This window comes from Talpa europaea (genome assembly GCF_964194135.1).
Source record: "Talpa europaea genome assembly, chromosome: 2".
Taxonomy (NCBI): Eukaryota; Metazoa; Chordata; class Mammalia; order Eulipotyphla; family Talpidae; genus Talpa; species Talpa europaea.
In genome coordinates this window covers 70,697,981-70,717,031 of record NC_140068.1, presented here as the reverse complement: position 1 = coordinate 70,717,031, position 19,051 = coordinate 70,697,981, and the positions used below count along the sequence as shown (strand labels likewise).

General features: G+C 33.6%; 1 protein-coding gene across 1 annotated transcript in view; it reads left to right on the top strand.

The window, feature by feature from the left end:
- Window positions 1–19,051, top strand: part of COL19A1 (collagen type XIX alpha 1 chain) — a gene marked incomplete at both ends in the record, with an annotated part of 304,611 nt that overhangs the window by 28,428 nt on the left and 257,132 nt on the right. Inside the window, 3 exons of the mRNA XM_084227959.1 lie at window positions 12,285–12,408; window positions 13,557–13,832; window positions 18,179–18,259. Coding sequence (XP_084084085.1) covers window positions 12,285–12,408; window positions 13,557–13,832; window positions 18,179–18,259 — 481 coding nt within the window. The remainder of the gene's footprint in view (window positions 1–12,284; window positions 12,409–13,556; window positions 13,833–18,178; window positions 18,260–19,051) is intronic.

The following is a 19,051-nucleotide window of genomic DNA, read 5'->3' as shown; positions in this document are numbered from 1 at the left end:
TGAGTTTACACCTCTTCAAAGATGTGTTACCATACCACACCCTCCCCGAGAACACTCCGGAGAGCCCTTTACCATAGTCCTTTGGGCCCCTCTCCACTTTGTTTTCCACTCCTACCCTTTCTCTCCAGTAGGCTCAGTTCTGCTCTCGGATTTCTACGGTTTGCTATGGTTTAGTTTTGTCTGTTCCTTTGCTTTGTCTCTTTATATTCCATGCATGGATGAAATCACTAGTATTTTACACATTATTTAAAAATTTTATGTTTGGTATTTTTAACTAAAAATGTGTAGCAATTACAAATAAAATTTGTAGTTTAGTATAGTATATGAGGGTGAATAAGAGAGTTGGAATTTAGTAAATCACTAAAATGAATGCAGTCTAAGCTAGAGTGGACCCTTTTATTCCACAAACACTTGTTGAGCAACAGGCATTCAACATTACAGACTGAGAACTTTACTTGAACTGATATTACACTGGTGAAAAAAATGTAGCTTTTAATCATACCTTCCTGGAACCTCTTGGAGAGTTACATATTGCAGGGAAAAGCTAAACTTCCCTCTTGCATTGACCCCAGAAAATAACTGAGGTGTGCTGCCTTCTTTCATTCAAGCATAAGCTAAGGACTCAAATCCCATCCCTTCCTTCATAAAGGCTAAATTTCCTTTAGCATCACACACAAGGCAGATTTTCATTATTTTCATTCCTTTCCTCATAAGGGCTGGTTTTCTAACTCATGTTTCATTTTTATTGCTCTTCTTTGGTATCTCTCCAAGTTCTCAAAACCAGTTAAATTATGATGCTCAAAACTATGTACAGAACTCTGATACTGAATCTTCTAATTGCTAAACTTAGTGGGAGGATTACTCACAATTCCATTAAGCTACAGAGAGTGACTATTTATGCATCCCTTGGGTTTTCATTTGGGCTGTCTATCATTTTGTAGCTAGGAAGTTTCCCATATAGAATAAAGTGACTGAGTTAAGAAGTTGTCCAGCTGTTTATAAGAGATTGACTGACACATAATTCATACATAAATCTGTATTTCCTTAATTATAGTTTGGCATGCTAAAAATGTGAGGTGAACTATTGGTATACATTTTTAAAAATGAAAAGAAAATCCTGATAGTTTCACAATTGCTGAGTTCTTTAAATATTGCAAATCACAAATCTTATGAATCTTAGCTAAATCTATATAATTAGATAGAACACAATTTTAAGAGTATCATTACACAGATTTTAATATGTATGGAAAGTTCACTTATACATATAATGAGAACATAACTTTTTTTCTAGAAAATTCTGAGGTGCTAATAGGCTAAAAACAAATTGTTCTGCATAGAAATGGCTGCTAAAATATATTATGAAATAGTATCAGTTCAATATTTCTATCCCGGTTTGGGGAACATTTAATACCATCATCATAAAATTTTAGTAGGTTGTGATTTTCCTCCTTTGGATTTCATTCATTTCAATATTATTTGAGTACAAGTACAAAGTATGAGTAACTGATCATACATATATAGATTCTACATTTATATCAATTTTATGTTATTTATTTCACATATTTATTTTATTTCAGAAAGATGCATCTAAGAGGTCTACCCTCTTAACAATATTTTGTTTACAATGTATTATTATTGATTATAGGTACTATGTTAAACAGCAGGTCTTTAGAGTTTATTTCCTGTCCTAGTGCTATTTGATTTGAGATCAGTGAGGAATCAGTTAAATGTACTCCTTAGGAGTCATAATAATGCAAATTTCATTATAAAGTAATAAAATCAAGGTATTCTCTTTTGTGAATTACTTAGGCCAATTTGATAGGCTTTGATTACTTTTACTCTTCGATTAAATATTAGATTTTTTTTCCTTCTTCAATTTAAATTCAGTGAATCAAATTCTGTAAGAGACAGAACTCTGCTTGGGTAGGGGTTTTAAGTATGTGTCAGTGTATTGTGCATGCAGTTTTTTCAGAGTATACAAAAGTAAAACCATGTGCACATGTATTTCAGTCATCATTAATCTTAACTGGTCTATAAAAATATTGTGAGATTTAATTAGTTGTTAACCTTAGGTGCAATGTATTGCTTTTAAACTGGTTCTAAACCTACATTTAAGCATGACCCTAAATTTGTGAACTAGCCAGGTAACTATAGTAATGTATCGTGTTTTTTAGACTTGTATTTAGAAATAATTTCATAACAATTAGGCAGAATTTTTGGTAGCTTGGTAGGACTCTTTTCAGAAAATAGCACTGGATAATCCTCCTTCTCAGACACAGAAACAGATTGTAAGATACAATTGTGACTTTAACAGTAAACTCTGAAATTTATATCAACCAAGGAAAAGTAATTGTCAGTTAATAAATCATTAATTTATTATAATTTCAGTTCTTTCAACTTAGCCATAAAAGCTTATCAGAAAATAAGCATGGTAGCTAAAAAGCTGCTTATGTTATTTTATGTGACTCACATAAGATTGATATGCCTTGTGCTTTGCCCTTTTTTGTAAATATTTGTTTTAAGAAGTCAAATCCAAGCACAAAACTTGACTGTCACCTAAAACTACTCTGTTGCCCTCTATTAGTTAACATTTACATTTTAAAAAAAATATATTTATTCCAGGTTAAGTGAGATTTTTATAATTTTACACTAATATTAGTATATTCAAATAATTGGGTTTAATAAATCTTCTCACCAAAGCTATATCTATATAATTTGGAAGACATCATAAGTTCAGTGAAAAATTTAGTTAATATAGACACACATGATAGTTCCGTGTAGAATTAACATCTGCTTGCTTGAATATGAGACTGAATTGACCAGATGTTTTATATCCAAGCTATTCCTCTTATTTGAATCATTTCAACTTTCACTGTCTACCTCAGAATTTCTCTGCTTCAGCTGTCCTCACCAGAGGTGACCCTCCTGTTTTCAAAGGTTAACCCCTTCACTTGAGCTCTTAATCTTCTTCTAGCCAGCCTCCTCTAAGACCTTGATCCACTGTGATCCCTTTTGTTCTTGTTTTCAGTGTCCCACTCCACAGTATTCTGGCTGTTAGTCTACAAATATATACTTAAGCCTTCCTTGGTCTAGAAGCATTTTCCCTGGACAGTCCCTATACTCCCAAACCTCTCAAAGGAATGATTTTACTGACCACTATTATTTCCTCACACATCCCTTAACCCACTCATATCTGACTAGCACTTCTTGAGCACAGTGGATATTTCTCTTTCAAAGTTACTGGTAACCACTGCAGTGTTTTCAATGCCAATAACCTGAGCATTGCTCTAACCTGTCTTTGTCTATCCATTTCTCTGTCATATTTTGTCCCTGTTTTTTGGTAGTTGGATTCTTACTTATCCTAGAAACATAGTGCAAATTTTGCCTTCTAAAACCAGCCCTCACTGATGTCTTCAGGCAAATTTCCTTCTTTTTTATGGTTTAATATACTTTAAATTTGTTTTTGTATAATTCTGCTCTCATTCTGGTTTGTATAATCTAATTTTTCTCAGGCCTTATTAGTAGGTGGGGTCAAATGATGCCATATGAATATCAATGCCTAAATTGTTATGATTTCTACTCTCTACCTTTGCAATGATAGTCCTCAGCCTCCTCTTAAAGAAACTCCTTATTTCTGGGATTCCTTTGAGAACTGCACATATGTTCATGTTTAAAAGCAAGAATACTTCTGTTCTTATTGTCTCATTTTCTTGTTAATGCATGTCACCACTTCCTTTTATGGGAGTCCCCTCCAGGAGAATGCTGTTCCCTGTAACCTAGTCAACCTCTACTCATGGTTGCTCATCTTCAGCCCTCAGGTGTCCGAGTCTTACTATGGCTTCTGGCTGAGTGTGTGTGAGTGTGTGTGTGTGCATGCAGAGTGGTGTGCACAGATTCAAAGATTCTCTCTTTACCTGTGCCCCTGACCAAAACGTGGTGCTGCTTGGGCCCAGTTTCACAGTGTGCTTAACAAAGATACTTCAATCAACTCCTGCATTTCTTCCTCTTTTGGGTTCAAAGGCTTGTACATACATGAATACTCTATTATCTTCATGTTGTCTGTCTGTCTTCTGATTTACCTGGAATAAGAATATACATTTTCCCTTTGCATTTGAGAGCTATATAGAAAAACATTTTATGATATATTGTTAATATTGTTATGCTTACTATAAGGTATAGAAGAAATGATAATAATGTATTTCATGCAGTTTCCAAATGATATTGGATATTCACTATGTGTCTGGAATTGAGGATTTAAGAATGAAGAGAGACAAAGTCCCTGCTATCAATTTATTTCTGTCTGGGAAGACAGATATGTCAACAATTAGCTAGTATGGAATGCAGTAAGCAATCTTTGGATATATGTATGATAGTCTCTGGGAGAACAAATGAAGTCATTTTGGGGGCATCAGGAAAAGTTGCACAGAGGATTTGAAGAGTAGAGGCTGGGGTTAAGCACAGATTTTCCAGGTAAGCAAGGAAGCTGGTATATGGTAGTTAGGGGTTGGTTAATGGTGGTTTTAAAGGTCAAGGCAATTTGAAGGATGCTGAGAAATCCTGTGTGGTTAGTGAACACGGGTGAGGAGAGTGTCCAGGGTTGGAGGAGCCTAAAAGCATGAACTGAGGTGCTGTTCTAACAAGCTTTACATGCCACTGTAAGAGGTTTGAACTTTATTCATTTGAAAAAGTAAAGTAACAGATGAATGAAACCAGAGTATATCCATTATACATGAATAAAGCTGTTTAAAGTGAAGGTATGGAAACAACAGCATTACATCCTGGAGAAAACAGGAGAGTATTTGTCACTGTGAAAGTCACCACTTTCAGCTAGGTCTGTTACCTCCCAGACAATCCTGAACACCCCCAACTCAGAAAGAAAAACTCAGCATTTTGAGGACCTCTTGGTAATGGGATTGGGATTGACCAGGATTTGTTTTCTGCAGAGTCCGGGGAAACCCCTGAAAATAACTAGCCTTCAAAGGGGACCCATTTCTGAAAAGCAATTTCTTTAGTCCAACATCAATTTTGTTTATCTGAAATAGGAGGGCTTGTTTTCAAAGGTCAATCATTTACAATGTCACAATCAACAAAAGCTAATCATTACAGGCATAAGATTATTAGAGGGTCATCCAAACTCTGTGTTCCCGTTAACAACCTATCTATCTGAATCCCCTCAGCAAACACAAAAAGGCTAAGATTTCAGAGTCTCTGTGACTGTGGAACTCAAACATCATCACCCAGCTTGAGGAAAAGGCATTTAAGACAAACCCTCCAGGCTCTGCTAGCCAAATGGCTTGTAACATGACAGGTGATGGTGGATGTCAGCTGGGAAAGAAGTGACTTACTATAAACTCCAAGTATCTCTCACTTCACTCTCAGGAAATGTAACTTGTATCATATTTCTCTTCCTGGAAGATATTCAGCAAGTCAAAGGCCCCATTGATACTTGTAAATACGGAAGCTCTTCATAAACTCTGCCTCACACTTATTTAGAATGGAAGAATTAATTTGGAGGCCAATTCTAGATATTTAAAAATAGATTTTTTTCCATTTAGCCATTTTATTTTAAAAGCAAAAAAATAAATAAAGGTTGATCCTGCTAAATATGATCTGGAAAATTCACTTCAGTGCTACCAAAATAGTACTTTTAAATAAAGGATTTTGCTTCAAGACTTGTGATACAAACTGGTTGAAGAACTACTGTTGAGACCATTGTGATCAGTAATTAATCTTTTAAAAATCTTTGCCATCTGAATTTACACTGTGTTTGATTTTTGGAATGCCATTTACAATATAAAATCTCTCTAGAATAATAATATCCTTTTGCTATTTCATTTATAAGTACTGAAATGGTGAAAGTTTGTTGATCTTTGTGTTTTCTTTTTGAAAGTTTTACTCTTGGCCTCACTTTCCTTATTATTTAGTTTAGTAAAAGAACAAAAACAGAAACTGGGAGTCATGTACTTTTCTACCTAATCTCCTTGTACTTTGTGGTTTGGTTTTGCCCTTTACATTTTCTGTACATGAGTCAGAGAATACTGAACAAATACACCAAACGGAACTTATTGTACAATGAAATTACCAATTACATCCTATACTAGTAAAGGAAGTTATGAGTTTCATCATGATCTATTATTCTTTATCACAACCCACAAAGCCTCCTTGTAGGGAACAAATGAGATCTAATTCCTGATGCCAACTCCCTACAAAACAACTTTATCAATAGATATCTGTAGATACTTAAAAAGAGTCAATTGTTTCTTTAAATTTTATCATTCTCTTTGGCTTTGTCATGCTTGCAGTTTTCTCCATCTGGATGGGAGTGTGAAATTGCCTCTTCAGGCAATTCTTACTACCTCTTCATTAATTAGGTAGACAGGAATGCCCATTATTTGTTCAGTTGAAATCCTCTGTCCTTTTGAGAACAGAAACTTCACCTTCATTAAGTTAACTTTCTGTACATTTGTGTCAGACCTTGATTTCACACTTCAGGAGATAAATGGAATGGAATCTTACGCTGATCTTTATGCCAGGGAAGTGTTAACATAGAATTGGTGCTGATGGTCAATAGTAATATGGTCCATCCAATAGTCACATTTATGATCATTATTTCTGCATTTAAAGGAATTACTTGTCTTTTTAGTTAGGTTACCATTCTACTGATGTTCTTTCTAAGGTATTGCATTTCAATTCCCAATATATTCTAACCTGGAAGAGAAAAAGTCATTTTTTTAAAAATCAGAACACTTCATACCCTTCTTGATACTACCTAGTTATTAGTATATAGAGTGTTTTTACACTTTTTATTGCTTCCTGAATGTTGCACTAATTTTAAGAGAAATACTTGGTGAAAACCCCTAATTTTCTAAGAAATGACCTCTAAGAAATATATAGAGAAACATTTTCTGGTTGGAAATCACCTTCTGGAGAACAAATATCTTTCCTAAAATCCAACATACAGTAATCCCTATTTTAAACATATTACTGTCTGGTTTGGGATACTTCCTGATCTGTGCTCAAAAATCCTTAGGAGAAAGAACTGCAGTGATCTACTCCATGGGGCTTCTTGTCACCTAGGATATGTAAATGTCATAATCCTTTGTTCACAGCCCAAAATATGATTTATTATTTTTAATATTAAAATAAACATTTTAATTATCCATTTCCTAAAATTAATATTTTATATTTATACACTTTTCTCCCTACCAAGTACTCAAAAAAATGGATTTTTTTCTCCCTATAACCCCAAAGCATTAGTTTTAAGTCAGGTCACTAATGATGGGAGAAATTTTCATTTTGAGCCATAGGATGCAAGCAACTTGATATGCTAGAAAATGCTGACCTTGGAATCAGGAGTCCCAAGTTCAAGTCCTAACTAGATCTCTGTCTGACAACATGATGGTAGGGCAGCTGCATTATTTATGAAGTGAGGTGTTTGATCTAAATCACTATTTAGGTTCCTTTTAGCTTCAGGAATGTAGAACTATAAGAAATTATTATGCGTGGTGCCTTAAAACTGAATCATTTCCAAAGTGTACTTTTGCTGAAGTACACTTCTGGTGAAATCATCTTGGAGCAGCTATTTTATTTTGCTATGACTTGTGTAGACTTTAAACTTCTTATTGAAAATAAAAATATTGATTAAATTCTTAGACTTGTTTTGATTACATTTTATTAATCTGTCTTAAAATCACACAGGCCTTGATTTTTTTCCCTGCTTTTTATTGTTAAATGTGCTATAGCACAGCCTTATAAGGCCTTAACTTTAAAGCATTGTGCATACTAACATAGATTTTAAATGCATACAGAGTTTAGTACCTGCTAGAAGTGATCATAGGGAGTCCCAAGTTTGAGGCATTATTATGGATTTTCCAGGAATGGAACAAATTTTTTTGAATGTTTTCTAGAAATCAGGTACTAGGCTAGATGTTTGATTTTTCATAATAAGTCTGACAGAACCCCTGTTTTACTTTCTTATGTTTGGAGACAGGCAATAGATATGTAAACCAATATGTTTTTTAAAAGGTATTTAGAAGGCTATGAAGAAAATGAAACAAGGGAATATGTTAAATAGGAACTGGAATGAGAACAACTATAGACCTTTCAGAGGAAGTAACATTGTAGCTATGATGTGAATGGTGAGCAGAAGTCATCTCAGTGAGGACTTCTGGGGAAAAAAAATCTTAGGAGAGGAAACAGGAAGTACACAGACCTAAGACCTCAATGAGCTTGGTGTGTTCACAGAACAAAATTCAAGTCCTTGTCACTAGAGTCTTGGTGACACACACAGACTGGAATAGGAGATGATGTGTCAGAGCTAAACAGAGGTCAGAACACTTTAGGCCTATGAGCCATGATTAGGGCTGTGCATTTTACTCTAGGAATCATGAGACTCAGAAGGTTATAAATAAAGAAGAACCTGCCCTGAAAGCTCTTCTAGTTTTCTGTGTGCACACTCAATTTTAAAGGAGGGAAAAGATTGAGAACAGTGAGGACAGTATAGGACGTCTGGGAGAGAGATGATAGCAGCTTGGACAAGGCCCTAAGAATGGAAGTGAAAAGTAGACAGAATCAGTATCTATTGGTGGTAGAAACTATAAAACTTACTGATGGGTTGGATGGCTTGCAGGATAATAAATGAAAGGCAAGAATTAAGAGTGATTTCTAAGAATTTGTCTGAAGCACCTGGGTGAATGTTAATTTCCAGATGTGGAATCATAAAGGGATGTGTTTGGGAGAAAACAAAAGGGTCTATTTCAGTTATATGATTAGATAAGTCTTTAACATCCGAGATGCCAAATAGGAACTTAGAGATGTGAGCCCATAGGCAAAGGAAATATTCAAGGTTTATCTTTGTTGAATCTCCCCTATGACATCACCTTCTTTTTGAAACTTTCCTTCAAACTCAGTGCCTTACCATGACTTTTTATCCTACAACTCATAACAATGTTATCTCAGCTTGGTTTGGCTAAAGCTGGGACATTTCTGCTTAATTTTTCTCTCTGTGCCCTCCCGATTTAAACTTCTTGTTTTATGATAACCCCTTTAGATCTCTGTTCTATGCTTTCCGATACAAGCATTAGTTGTTATCCAATTTGTTATATTTGTTCTAATGTTTGACTGACTTATTGGAACTGTTTTAATATTAATAGAGCTTTCTTCTACAAACTTAACTATTTTCCAGAGAGGAAGTAAGCTCTAATACTAGATGTTCTGACTTGTCAGTGAAAGTACATCATAGTAAATAAGAATTTGGCATTTCTGAATTCATTCCAGATTTAAAAGACAGTGGATTTAGAATCCCAATTGATAACAATTATACGTACATAGAGTGGTTAAGTGTTTTCTCTATCTCATGCCTAAATCTTTCTTGTAATAAAGATACCGTTTCAATGCTATCATTTTATTTGTATTTCCTAATGATTTTAAATAAATTCTAATCAGAAAAGAATTTTTTCTTAATCTAGTTAATATCTTTAATATATCATAAATGTATGTAACTCATTCTTAATAAGTCATTAATAGTGAATAACTTCATCTTTAATAATATTTTAATGTTTATCCAATTGAACACATATAGGTATCTATAGAACTGGTGTTTTCAAGAGTCAGTCAAAGAGGATGCCAGTCAGCAAGCCTCCTTTGGCAACTTTTTATAATTTGGAATAACTTTAGTTTGGCTCTTTAGGAATTTTTCTTAGTCATGTTTTTAGAAAGTTAATTTTAGATTGAACATTTTGTGACTTTCATATACCTCTACTCTTACCTATCTGTGAAGTCTTTATTAATGTGAAAAAAAGTAGACTATAGGAAATGAATGAATAAATGTACTTAAATTCACTAAATTTTGAACTCCTCAGATGTAGGTTAATATTATTTTATGTGGATGAGTTGTTGATTTATAGCACTGAACTCTATAAATACAATATGTACAAAATGGGGGGAAGGTAGATAATATCCCACTGAGAATTTCTAGCCTAATATATGAATGAGCTTGGCAAATAAGGATCAACAATATTTTTCTTAATGGGAGTATCACTGAATAAGCAATGGATAGAATTTCTTATAGGAAATTACACTCCATTCAAAAATATTCCAACATGAATATCTTAGACATAGCAAGCTGTCATTATATCTCTCTGGTAACAGACTAGTAATCCAATATGGTCTCTTTTATAATAGAACTTTGGCAAGACCTAGAGAAATTACTCTGTGTCACATTAAGTGTTTGTGCTTGTCTGGAATAAACAAGAAACAGAGTTTGTAAAAGTAGATGTATTTTTGGTGTATTATTTTTAAAATACAAAAAATTTTCTTCAAAAATTACAATATTGACAAGCAAAATCATTCTTGTTTTTGAAAGAATAATACAAATTTCTGAAAGGGAAATATAGTATTTTCACGCAGTATGACCTTAGGCTAAGAAAAATTAATTTTTCTTTAAGTGTAATTAATTTTAAATTATTATTTATCATTATTACTTATAATATTATTGTTTTATTATTTTTATCAAAGAAGAAAACTTCATGAAATGTAAAATATCTGTAATTTTTTACCTAGACTTTAAATTACTGAAAAATATATTTAATTTTAATGTCTGTTTCATTTGTGGTATATAAATGCAGTAAGTGTGATTATTTTGGGAAACTGTGTACCACATGTTGTTGCATTGCCTTTTGAGCATTAGCTCATCTTTAGTATTCTGCGAAGCATTTACTATGATTACTTTACTGTAGCCTTGACAAACTAGAAAGAAAATACAAGTGAAGAAGTTATCTCTGATAGGGAAGGAAAGATTTAATAAAAGATAGGAGTTTATATTGAGACCCTGAAGGATGGAAAGGATCAGAACTTATGAATGGGTTGGGTTTGGATGGGATTGAAAATCAGTTTAGTTGAAAAAATATGAGCATTGGCAGAGAGGAGGAGTTGTAATTGCAAAGAACAAGGAATAAAATAATAGTTTTTTTGTTTATTGTTTTTTTTTTTGCTTGACTCAATATTTACTAGGGAAGAGATGGATAGAAAACTGGCTAGGAAGTTCAGGACTTAAACTATGAATGCCTTGAATATGAGACCAAGGAGTTGTACAATGGAGACACCAAAGAAGAGAGGAGATAGGCATGTCCAGTAGTTTTGCTGCAAGCATCTTCTCTGCAAACAATCTTGATGCTTAATTAACTGGCTATAGGCTATTTCCTCATAAAAGACAAAGAAAAAATAAAAGCAGGACATTCAAAATGACTAATGAAACATAATTCATGGGCAAATACTAGAGAGTATTGAACTGGTAATATAAAGTTGAGAGTAAATAACTGGTTTTCTATTGTGGAAGCACTTGTGCTCCAAGTATTTCCTTCATTCCTTGTCTTGTACTTTTTCTCACTAATATTCTCACTAGATGTTTCTCTCTAATCAACCTTATAGTTATGAAGTTAAAAAGTGTAAAGCTAACCTCATTACTAGAAAATAATAACATGTCCATTTGTAAAGAGTTGACTTCTTGCTTCCTTAATGGAGAAATGAAGCCAAACAGCCAGTTAGTTCTATTCTCTTTTACAGCAAAATTTCCTTATAGCCAGTTGGTTGTACTGTAGAACTGCTTGCTGCTAAGATGCTTGCCATGAAACTACCTAGAACTGATGTGTCCTTAGAACTCCGCACATGAGTGTTCCTTTGGCAGTAGTTTAGGATGAATTAAAGAGAAAGTCGTAGAGATAAGGGAATGAGTGATAATGTGAGTGAAACTGTTTTGGTGACAGTTGAAGAGAGCCAGAACTGAGGTGGTGGTCATAGGAAGACCAAAGAGTCATATGGTACTGTCTTAGACCAGTGTTTGAAACAAGACTGAGGTAGAAGGAGGCTTCCCCTGCTACTTAGAAAGAATTTGCTAATTTTATTTTCCATAGGAATGAAAAATAAAGCTAAAGTCTAGTTATTATATTTACTATCAGTCTTAAATTGATAATAGAAAATGAGTATTAGAAACTCTTTTGCAAGAGTTTGATAAAAATTCTTTGGGAAATACGCATTTACTATTATCAGGGTTCATTGAAGTACTCCGTACTTCTCTCCAGCAACAAAACCAGATGTACTATTTCTTTCTTTTATTACTCTCTACTGTTTGCCAGACTGTAACTGTAATTATTTCTAAGATTCTTCTCATTGGACCATCGTATTGAGTGAGTATCACAACATTAATATAACCAACTAGATCTTTGTACCTAGATTTTTGCTTTGCCATCTTTGGTTTTCCTATGATAGTTCTTTGTTTTCTCCCATAGGAAGATGTTTCCCCGGGGCCTTCCTGAGGAATACACCATAACAGCCATGTTTCGTGTACGAAGAAGCACCAAAAGGGAACGGTGGTTTCTGTGGCAGATTTTAAACCAGAAGAATATGCCACAAGTAAGGAACCATGAAAACTGTGTTGATTAGTTTTCTTTTCTGTGCTTAGGACCTTTGAATGTTGGAACTACTCTCAACACCAGAGGCAGATTTAATGTCCGAATACTCTCTTTTGAAGTAGCCATCAACATGGAAGTGCTACAATGAGGTTGAAATGACTGTTTTGAGATCTGTAATATGAGAGCCTGGTGGGTTAGCCAAGATTTGGTTTTAGTTTTATTTTGACTACTAAATTCTTATTTTGTCTAAAAATGCTCAAACCTCCATCACAACTACCTCATTGACCCTAATTCCATGTCACTGAGAACTTCTTTATCTCTTACCATCTCTCTATTATGTATTATTTTTAAAGTTATTCATTTTTCCATCTGAATCCTTAGTAAATGAAAAGGTAAAGTAATCCATCAGTAAAAATTTATTCAACAGATGTTATAGACAAAGAAAAGACAGCTTCCCCAAACTAGAACAAAGGGAGAGCAGGCATCTGGGAATACTTGTGAAGGACATGGCATTTGGCAGAAAAAAGTGTGGGTAGTATTTCAGTAAGAGGAAAACCTGTAAGAGTAATTATTGGCACCATACGTTTGTGTTAATTTCTGTATATATCCACTGAGATACTTCTCCTATAACTGGTCTTTTAACCTGATGATTTAGTCACAACAGGTTATAATGGTAAAATGAATTGTGCTCAGAGTATGTCCACGATGAAATGCATTTTCTCTGTACCATACAGATCACCAAAAGGCTAGAGAATTTGATCTCAGTTTCCATGCTAAGAGAAGTGATCATATTTTTATTTGTTTTAAAATAGTAACACTGAATTCTTGAATTACTCATGCAGAATTATACATGTATATATTTTTAGACATATACAGTTAGATACATACATACACATTCTTACATGTTCTCTCAAGAAAGATGCATATTATATTTACCAGAATACTACATATCTAAACCATTTTTGTAGCTGGATATTTTATGTCATTTAGGTTAACAAATCTGTTGAACATAAGTTTCATCTAAACATTTCACTAAAGTGCCTCCGTTATAAGAAATTATACTAATGTGAGCCTTGAGTTTTTATTTCATGCTTTAATAATTTTGAACTCTGATTTTAAAACATTTAAAGATAATTTTCCTTTTTTCAGGTTTCTATCGTAGTTGATGGTGGAAAGAAGGTGGTGGAATTTATGTTTCAAGCTGCTGAGGGAGATGTGTTGAACTACATTTTTAAAAATCGAGAACTCCGTTCTTTGTTTGATCGTCAGTGGCATAAACTTGGCATTGGTGTACAATCCCGGAGCATTTCACTCTATATGGATTGTAATTTAATTGCAAGCCGGCATACCGATAAACGGGACACTGTGGACTTTCATGGAAGGACTGTTATTGCGGCACGAGCTTCAGATGGCAAGCCTGTGGATGTGAGTTGTGATGTTGGTTATGAAAGAGAACTAGTAAAAATTTAGAATTCAAACAAAATATCTTTTTTAAAACTTCTGCTTTTAATTACTATATAATGCAGTCCCTTCTCAACACTGTATAAATTAGTTTGCCATCAGATGTGTGAAGGATAGCTCTGTATTTCCAATTGTATTTTCACAAATAGTATCTTCTACCTGTTTTCACCCATTTTCTCCAGCCCATAAATTAAAAAAATAAGGCTATTAAAATTAAATCTTAATAAAAATTGAAATTGTGATACAAAAAGTAAGCTTGATTTAAGTTCATGTGTTTTGAATAGAAAGAACTAGAAAAAGATGAACTTCAAATTAAATGGTTCCAGATTATATGGTGTTTTTATTCAAGAACAATAGACTATTTATTCATCCTCAGAATCATAATTGTTTTGTATTGCAGATTATTTTTCATAAGCTATGTAATGGTTTTTCAGGGTTGTGTTGGACTGAAACACAAGCATTAATTGTATCAGTAGATCATTTGGATGAGAACAATTAGCCAATAAAACCCTTTCAGATGAAAAGGTCCTTTCAAAATTGCATGTGGTCCTCAGATGGTATAGATTTTTATAGCTTTTCCTAGAGAAGAAGGCCTACAATCTTTAAAAGAGTGATATATATCTAAATTTGATGATTGCACATTTTCTTGTGGGTTGAGTTATGGAAAATCCATAGAAATAATCTGAATGTAGGTCACCAATAAGAATTACTAATGTTGTTAACACATTAGTTAGCACATTTTAATGGTTAACACATTTTAATGGTTCACTTTTAGTCTGAAAATACAATTCAGTGCAAACACATATTTGGCCAAACTTTCATCAGAAGAGAGTGATATTCAACATACTATTTTTAAACTGTCTTCTCTTAGAGACAGTGACCAAAGCAGTGAGAATGTCATAACTAGGGCTAGTGTGAAGCAAGTCGTGCAGATGAAACATCATGGACTCGTAGTAAGTGAGATGCTCAGGGATCAAAAAGACGGGGTTGTAAATCCTACCTCACCTGCTTTACTGTTCGGATTTGTTAATTTATCGTTGATTTATCACAGTTTCCATGTCCTCAATTATTAGATAGCATTGGTAGAGTTACTAATTATAAGTGTATAGAGTATGTGCCATAGTGCCTAGTACATGGTCAGCCCCTGTAGATTCATTTATTTTTTCAGGGATAGACACATCATTCAACCCTGGCACAAGAGAGTGGAAAACAAACAAACAAAAATAAAACTGCTGCTCTTATTTTCAAAGGTCTTGAAGACTCATGGAAAGATGAAAGTCTATGTCAGTAAATGGTGGCTGCTAATAATAATAACAACATTAACTAACAACATTAGTACTACATAGACATTTCAGAAAAATGTCTCCCAAGGCAAGGAAGGAAGTGGAAAGCAGCAAGTAGGACATCAGAGATGAACTTCCAGCGGTCAGTGGCATATAGGCAAATAGGAAGTTGACTTCTGGGAATTTTAGCCAACAGTGGTGAGGGGTACAGGGGTCCCTACTGCAAGTACAATAGTTTGGGACTAGAAATTTGTGTATCATAGTATTTGTGAGAGCAGAGTTGGTTATGGTTCCAGAGGAACTGAAAGAACCAAAGAGCACACTGAGATACGTTCATAACTGTTGGGGGAGACAGTGCAACGAGAGAAGCAAGTTATTGCAAGAATGGGGCCAGAGCTCTGAGCTCACCTCTGAAGATTGAGTGTTGTGTCTTGTGACTCATTATCTTCTCATCAAGGAAAGAATTAATCCCAGAATCTGAGGCTGAGGAGTGTCAGGCGCATCCTTATAAAAAGACAAAATATGAAAATTACAGTGTGACAGTGGTTATATAGTTGAATATGGATTCTTAGTTCATTTGAGGATAAACTTAAAGGAATATCAAAATGATGCAGGTTTTTAAAGAATATAATCACTCTTTAAGTTAAAGTTACTAAAACTTTAAGTGGATTAATTTTTCATCTTCATACAAACTCTGTGATTCAGAAGATCTATTGTAATATAAAAATGTTTTATGTTTTTATTTTTTATGTTTTATTTATTTACTTTCTTATATCTTTGTTAATTTTTGGATAGTATTTGATTTCTCCCCTTTGATGTAGTCCCGGTAGTTCTCCCAGCAGCATAGCACATATGCTCCATCAACATAGTCCCTGTGCTCTTCTCTCCCCTGTTTTGACCCCTCTGCTCTCTCTCCCCATGCTTTATGTCTTTATGGTCAATTTCCAAGTTTTATATTTTTTATTTCCCTGACACTTTGTTTGGTTTCTCTATATTCCACTTATAAATGAAACCACCGGGTATTTATCTTTTTTTCTCCTGACTTATTTTGCTTGGCATAATCCCTTCCAGTTCCATCTATGTTGCTGCAAATAGCATGAGTTTATCTTTTTTGATTGCTGAGTAGTATTCCACTGTGTGTATATATATCATCTGTTTTAGGGCTTTTGGCTGTTTCCATGTCTTAGATATTGTAAATAGTGCTGCAATAAAGATTAGTGTTTTTGTGTTCTTTGGGTAGATTCCTTGGATTGGAATGGCTGGATCAGATAGATGGTAGATCTATTTTTAGTGTAATGAGGAGCCTCCACACAGCTTTCCATAGTGGCTGGACCAATTTACATTCTACATTCCCACCAGTAGTGTAAGAGGATTTTTTTTTTCCCACCACACCTTCACCAGCATTTGTTACTTATTTTTTTTTTAACATGGGCATTCTCACAGGTTTGAGGTAACATCTCATTGTGGTTTTGATTTGCACTTCACTGATAATAAGTGATAAACACTTTCATATTTGCTGACCATTTGCATTTCTTTGGAAATGTAGCTTTTTACTTCTACCTACTTTTTGATTGGGTTGTTAATTTTTTGTTGTCGTTGAGTTCACAATGTTTTTAAAATATTCTAGTGATTGAGTTTTATTTTACTTATACTACTCAAGTGCTTTTGTGAGAAAGTGATGACAAAACTGATATAAAGGATTTTTTTAAGCAAACAAATCCTTTAACAAGAGTCAGTACAGATTTAGCCATAAAGTTTCTTCTAAAGTGCTATGTCAATGAAAAATTCTAAAATAAATAATGAGTAGAAAAACCATGACTAAAGCTAGGCTGATGGAGTTTATAATCGTGTATATTGATTCTGTTGTAATCTGTCAAAAACTGATAATCTTTCTTCAGTAAAGTAAAATAATTCATACAAAGAGACTATGACTATAGGTAGTATATAGCATGATTCCAATATTTATTGGCTATTTTGATGACAGTGATGATGATAAACTAATTTTACTTGAAAAGTAAACTGGAGTCTCCATTCTGTATTCTATTTAATAAGTGTATAACTACCTCATATTTCATTATTATATGTAAAAAAGCAAATATAAACTTTATAAATAAAAGTTAACTTCAGTAATTTTGCAAAATGTTATAGAAAAGGAATCATTGTATCTTTTACCTCAGAATTTTGCATTTATTGAAGATAGAATGTGTGAGTGGACCAGGGAAAAGGGAGGGTTAAGGTTGTTCAGGACCTATGTTATAAACCAAACAATCATACAATTAATTGATAATTAAATTAAATTATTAAGTTTGTAATCACAAGCTGATTTAAAATAGCATATATCATATTGAAATTCTATCAATAGTTTGTACTATTTACTCTCTCTTACATGACTGTTTGATGTTTCATTGAACAGCGTGATAGTACTTTCATCGAAGTACTTTTAATTTCATGTCCAAATACCAAACTACATACCTCTGCTGAGCAAATAGCAGGAATCATTTATTTTTGTGAAAAGATTGTGAGCCTTTCTTAGGTTTATGTCATTATAATATAAATCGCATAGGTATTAGACAGAATCCATGAATATAGAAAAAAGCAAAATACTTTTTTTTCTTATTGAAACATATTCATCTGTTTCAGTGTCTCAAGTAGGAAGTCCGGAGCTATAGATAAAACATCTTTTCCATCATGTGCTCATACCTTTTATTTTACTTTTTTTCTAGAATTTTTTACTTCAAAATATTACTCTTATTTTAGTTTGAAACAACTATCCAAGGTTTTCAATTGCTTTCACTACCTGATTTCTTTTATATATAGATCTATCTCAATACTGAATCAATATCTAGTTCCCAAAAGGTCCATAAAATAGTTAATCCTAAAACAAAGAAAATGCATTAAAGATATGTACGAGGAATTTTTTATATTAACTTCTTTTTTCTTTCTAGTTCATTACCATAGTTCTTAAGTGACTAAATGTGCTTCTCAAAAAAGCTAATCAGGTGTCTTTTATTACTCTTTTTTTAATAGATTGAACTTCACCAACTTAAAATCTACTGTAACTCAAACTCCATAGCTCAGGAGACATGCTGTGAAATATCAGATACCAAGGTAAGTTAATTTTCATGGCTTGTGAGGATGTAAAACACCAATTACCTTTAATTGCCTGGTGTATAGGGTCCAAATGTAGGGCAGCAATGAATATCTTCTGTTGAAGCCACGTGGTTAATTTGTTCGAAAAAAGTATGTTCCCATAGTTTCTTTTCACAGGAACACTTAATCCCAGTATTTTGTCCTGAACTTCAGGGATGAATATCCCCACTTTGGACCCAATATAAATAAAAGAGATTGCATCCTCTTCTCCCTAAACTATGTTCCAACAGAATCATTATCATTTTCTAGTAATAGGAGTTATAAATCTATGAATCACACCTCATTATAACTCATTTTGCTCTTGTACCCTGTTTTCCATCCTTTATAGTTTTCCTTTGTGATGGATTTTTCTTCTGTGTCTTCTTTTCCCTGTTACTGCCAAAGCTCACCTAATTTCCTGCCTGGATTGTTGCGCTGTTGCGCTATGGTGCCAACTGCCTTTGCTATATTGCTAGTCCTTTCTTTCCCCAACATAACTAGAATAAGTCTCTGAATCATTGATTTGTATATCCATTTATTTACTTTTTCACTAAACATTTATTATTTAAAAACATTGTTCTTCTGATTCCTATGCTAAGGAACAAAGCTAACAAACATGAACAAGGCATATTCATGTTTTCTATTCTTTTTCTTAAAACCTTTGGTGACTCTCTTGGCACAAATTTTAATCGACTTCTTTTAGCCTCTTTCTTAATATTTACAACCTAACTGTACAACTGTTAGTTTCTTATATCTATCTTCCATTAAAAG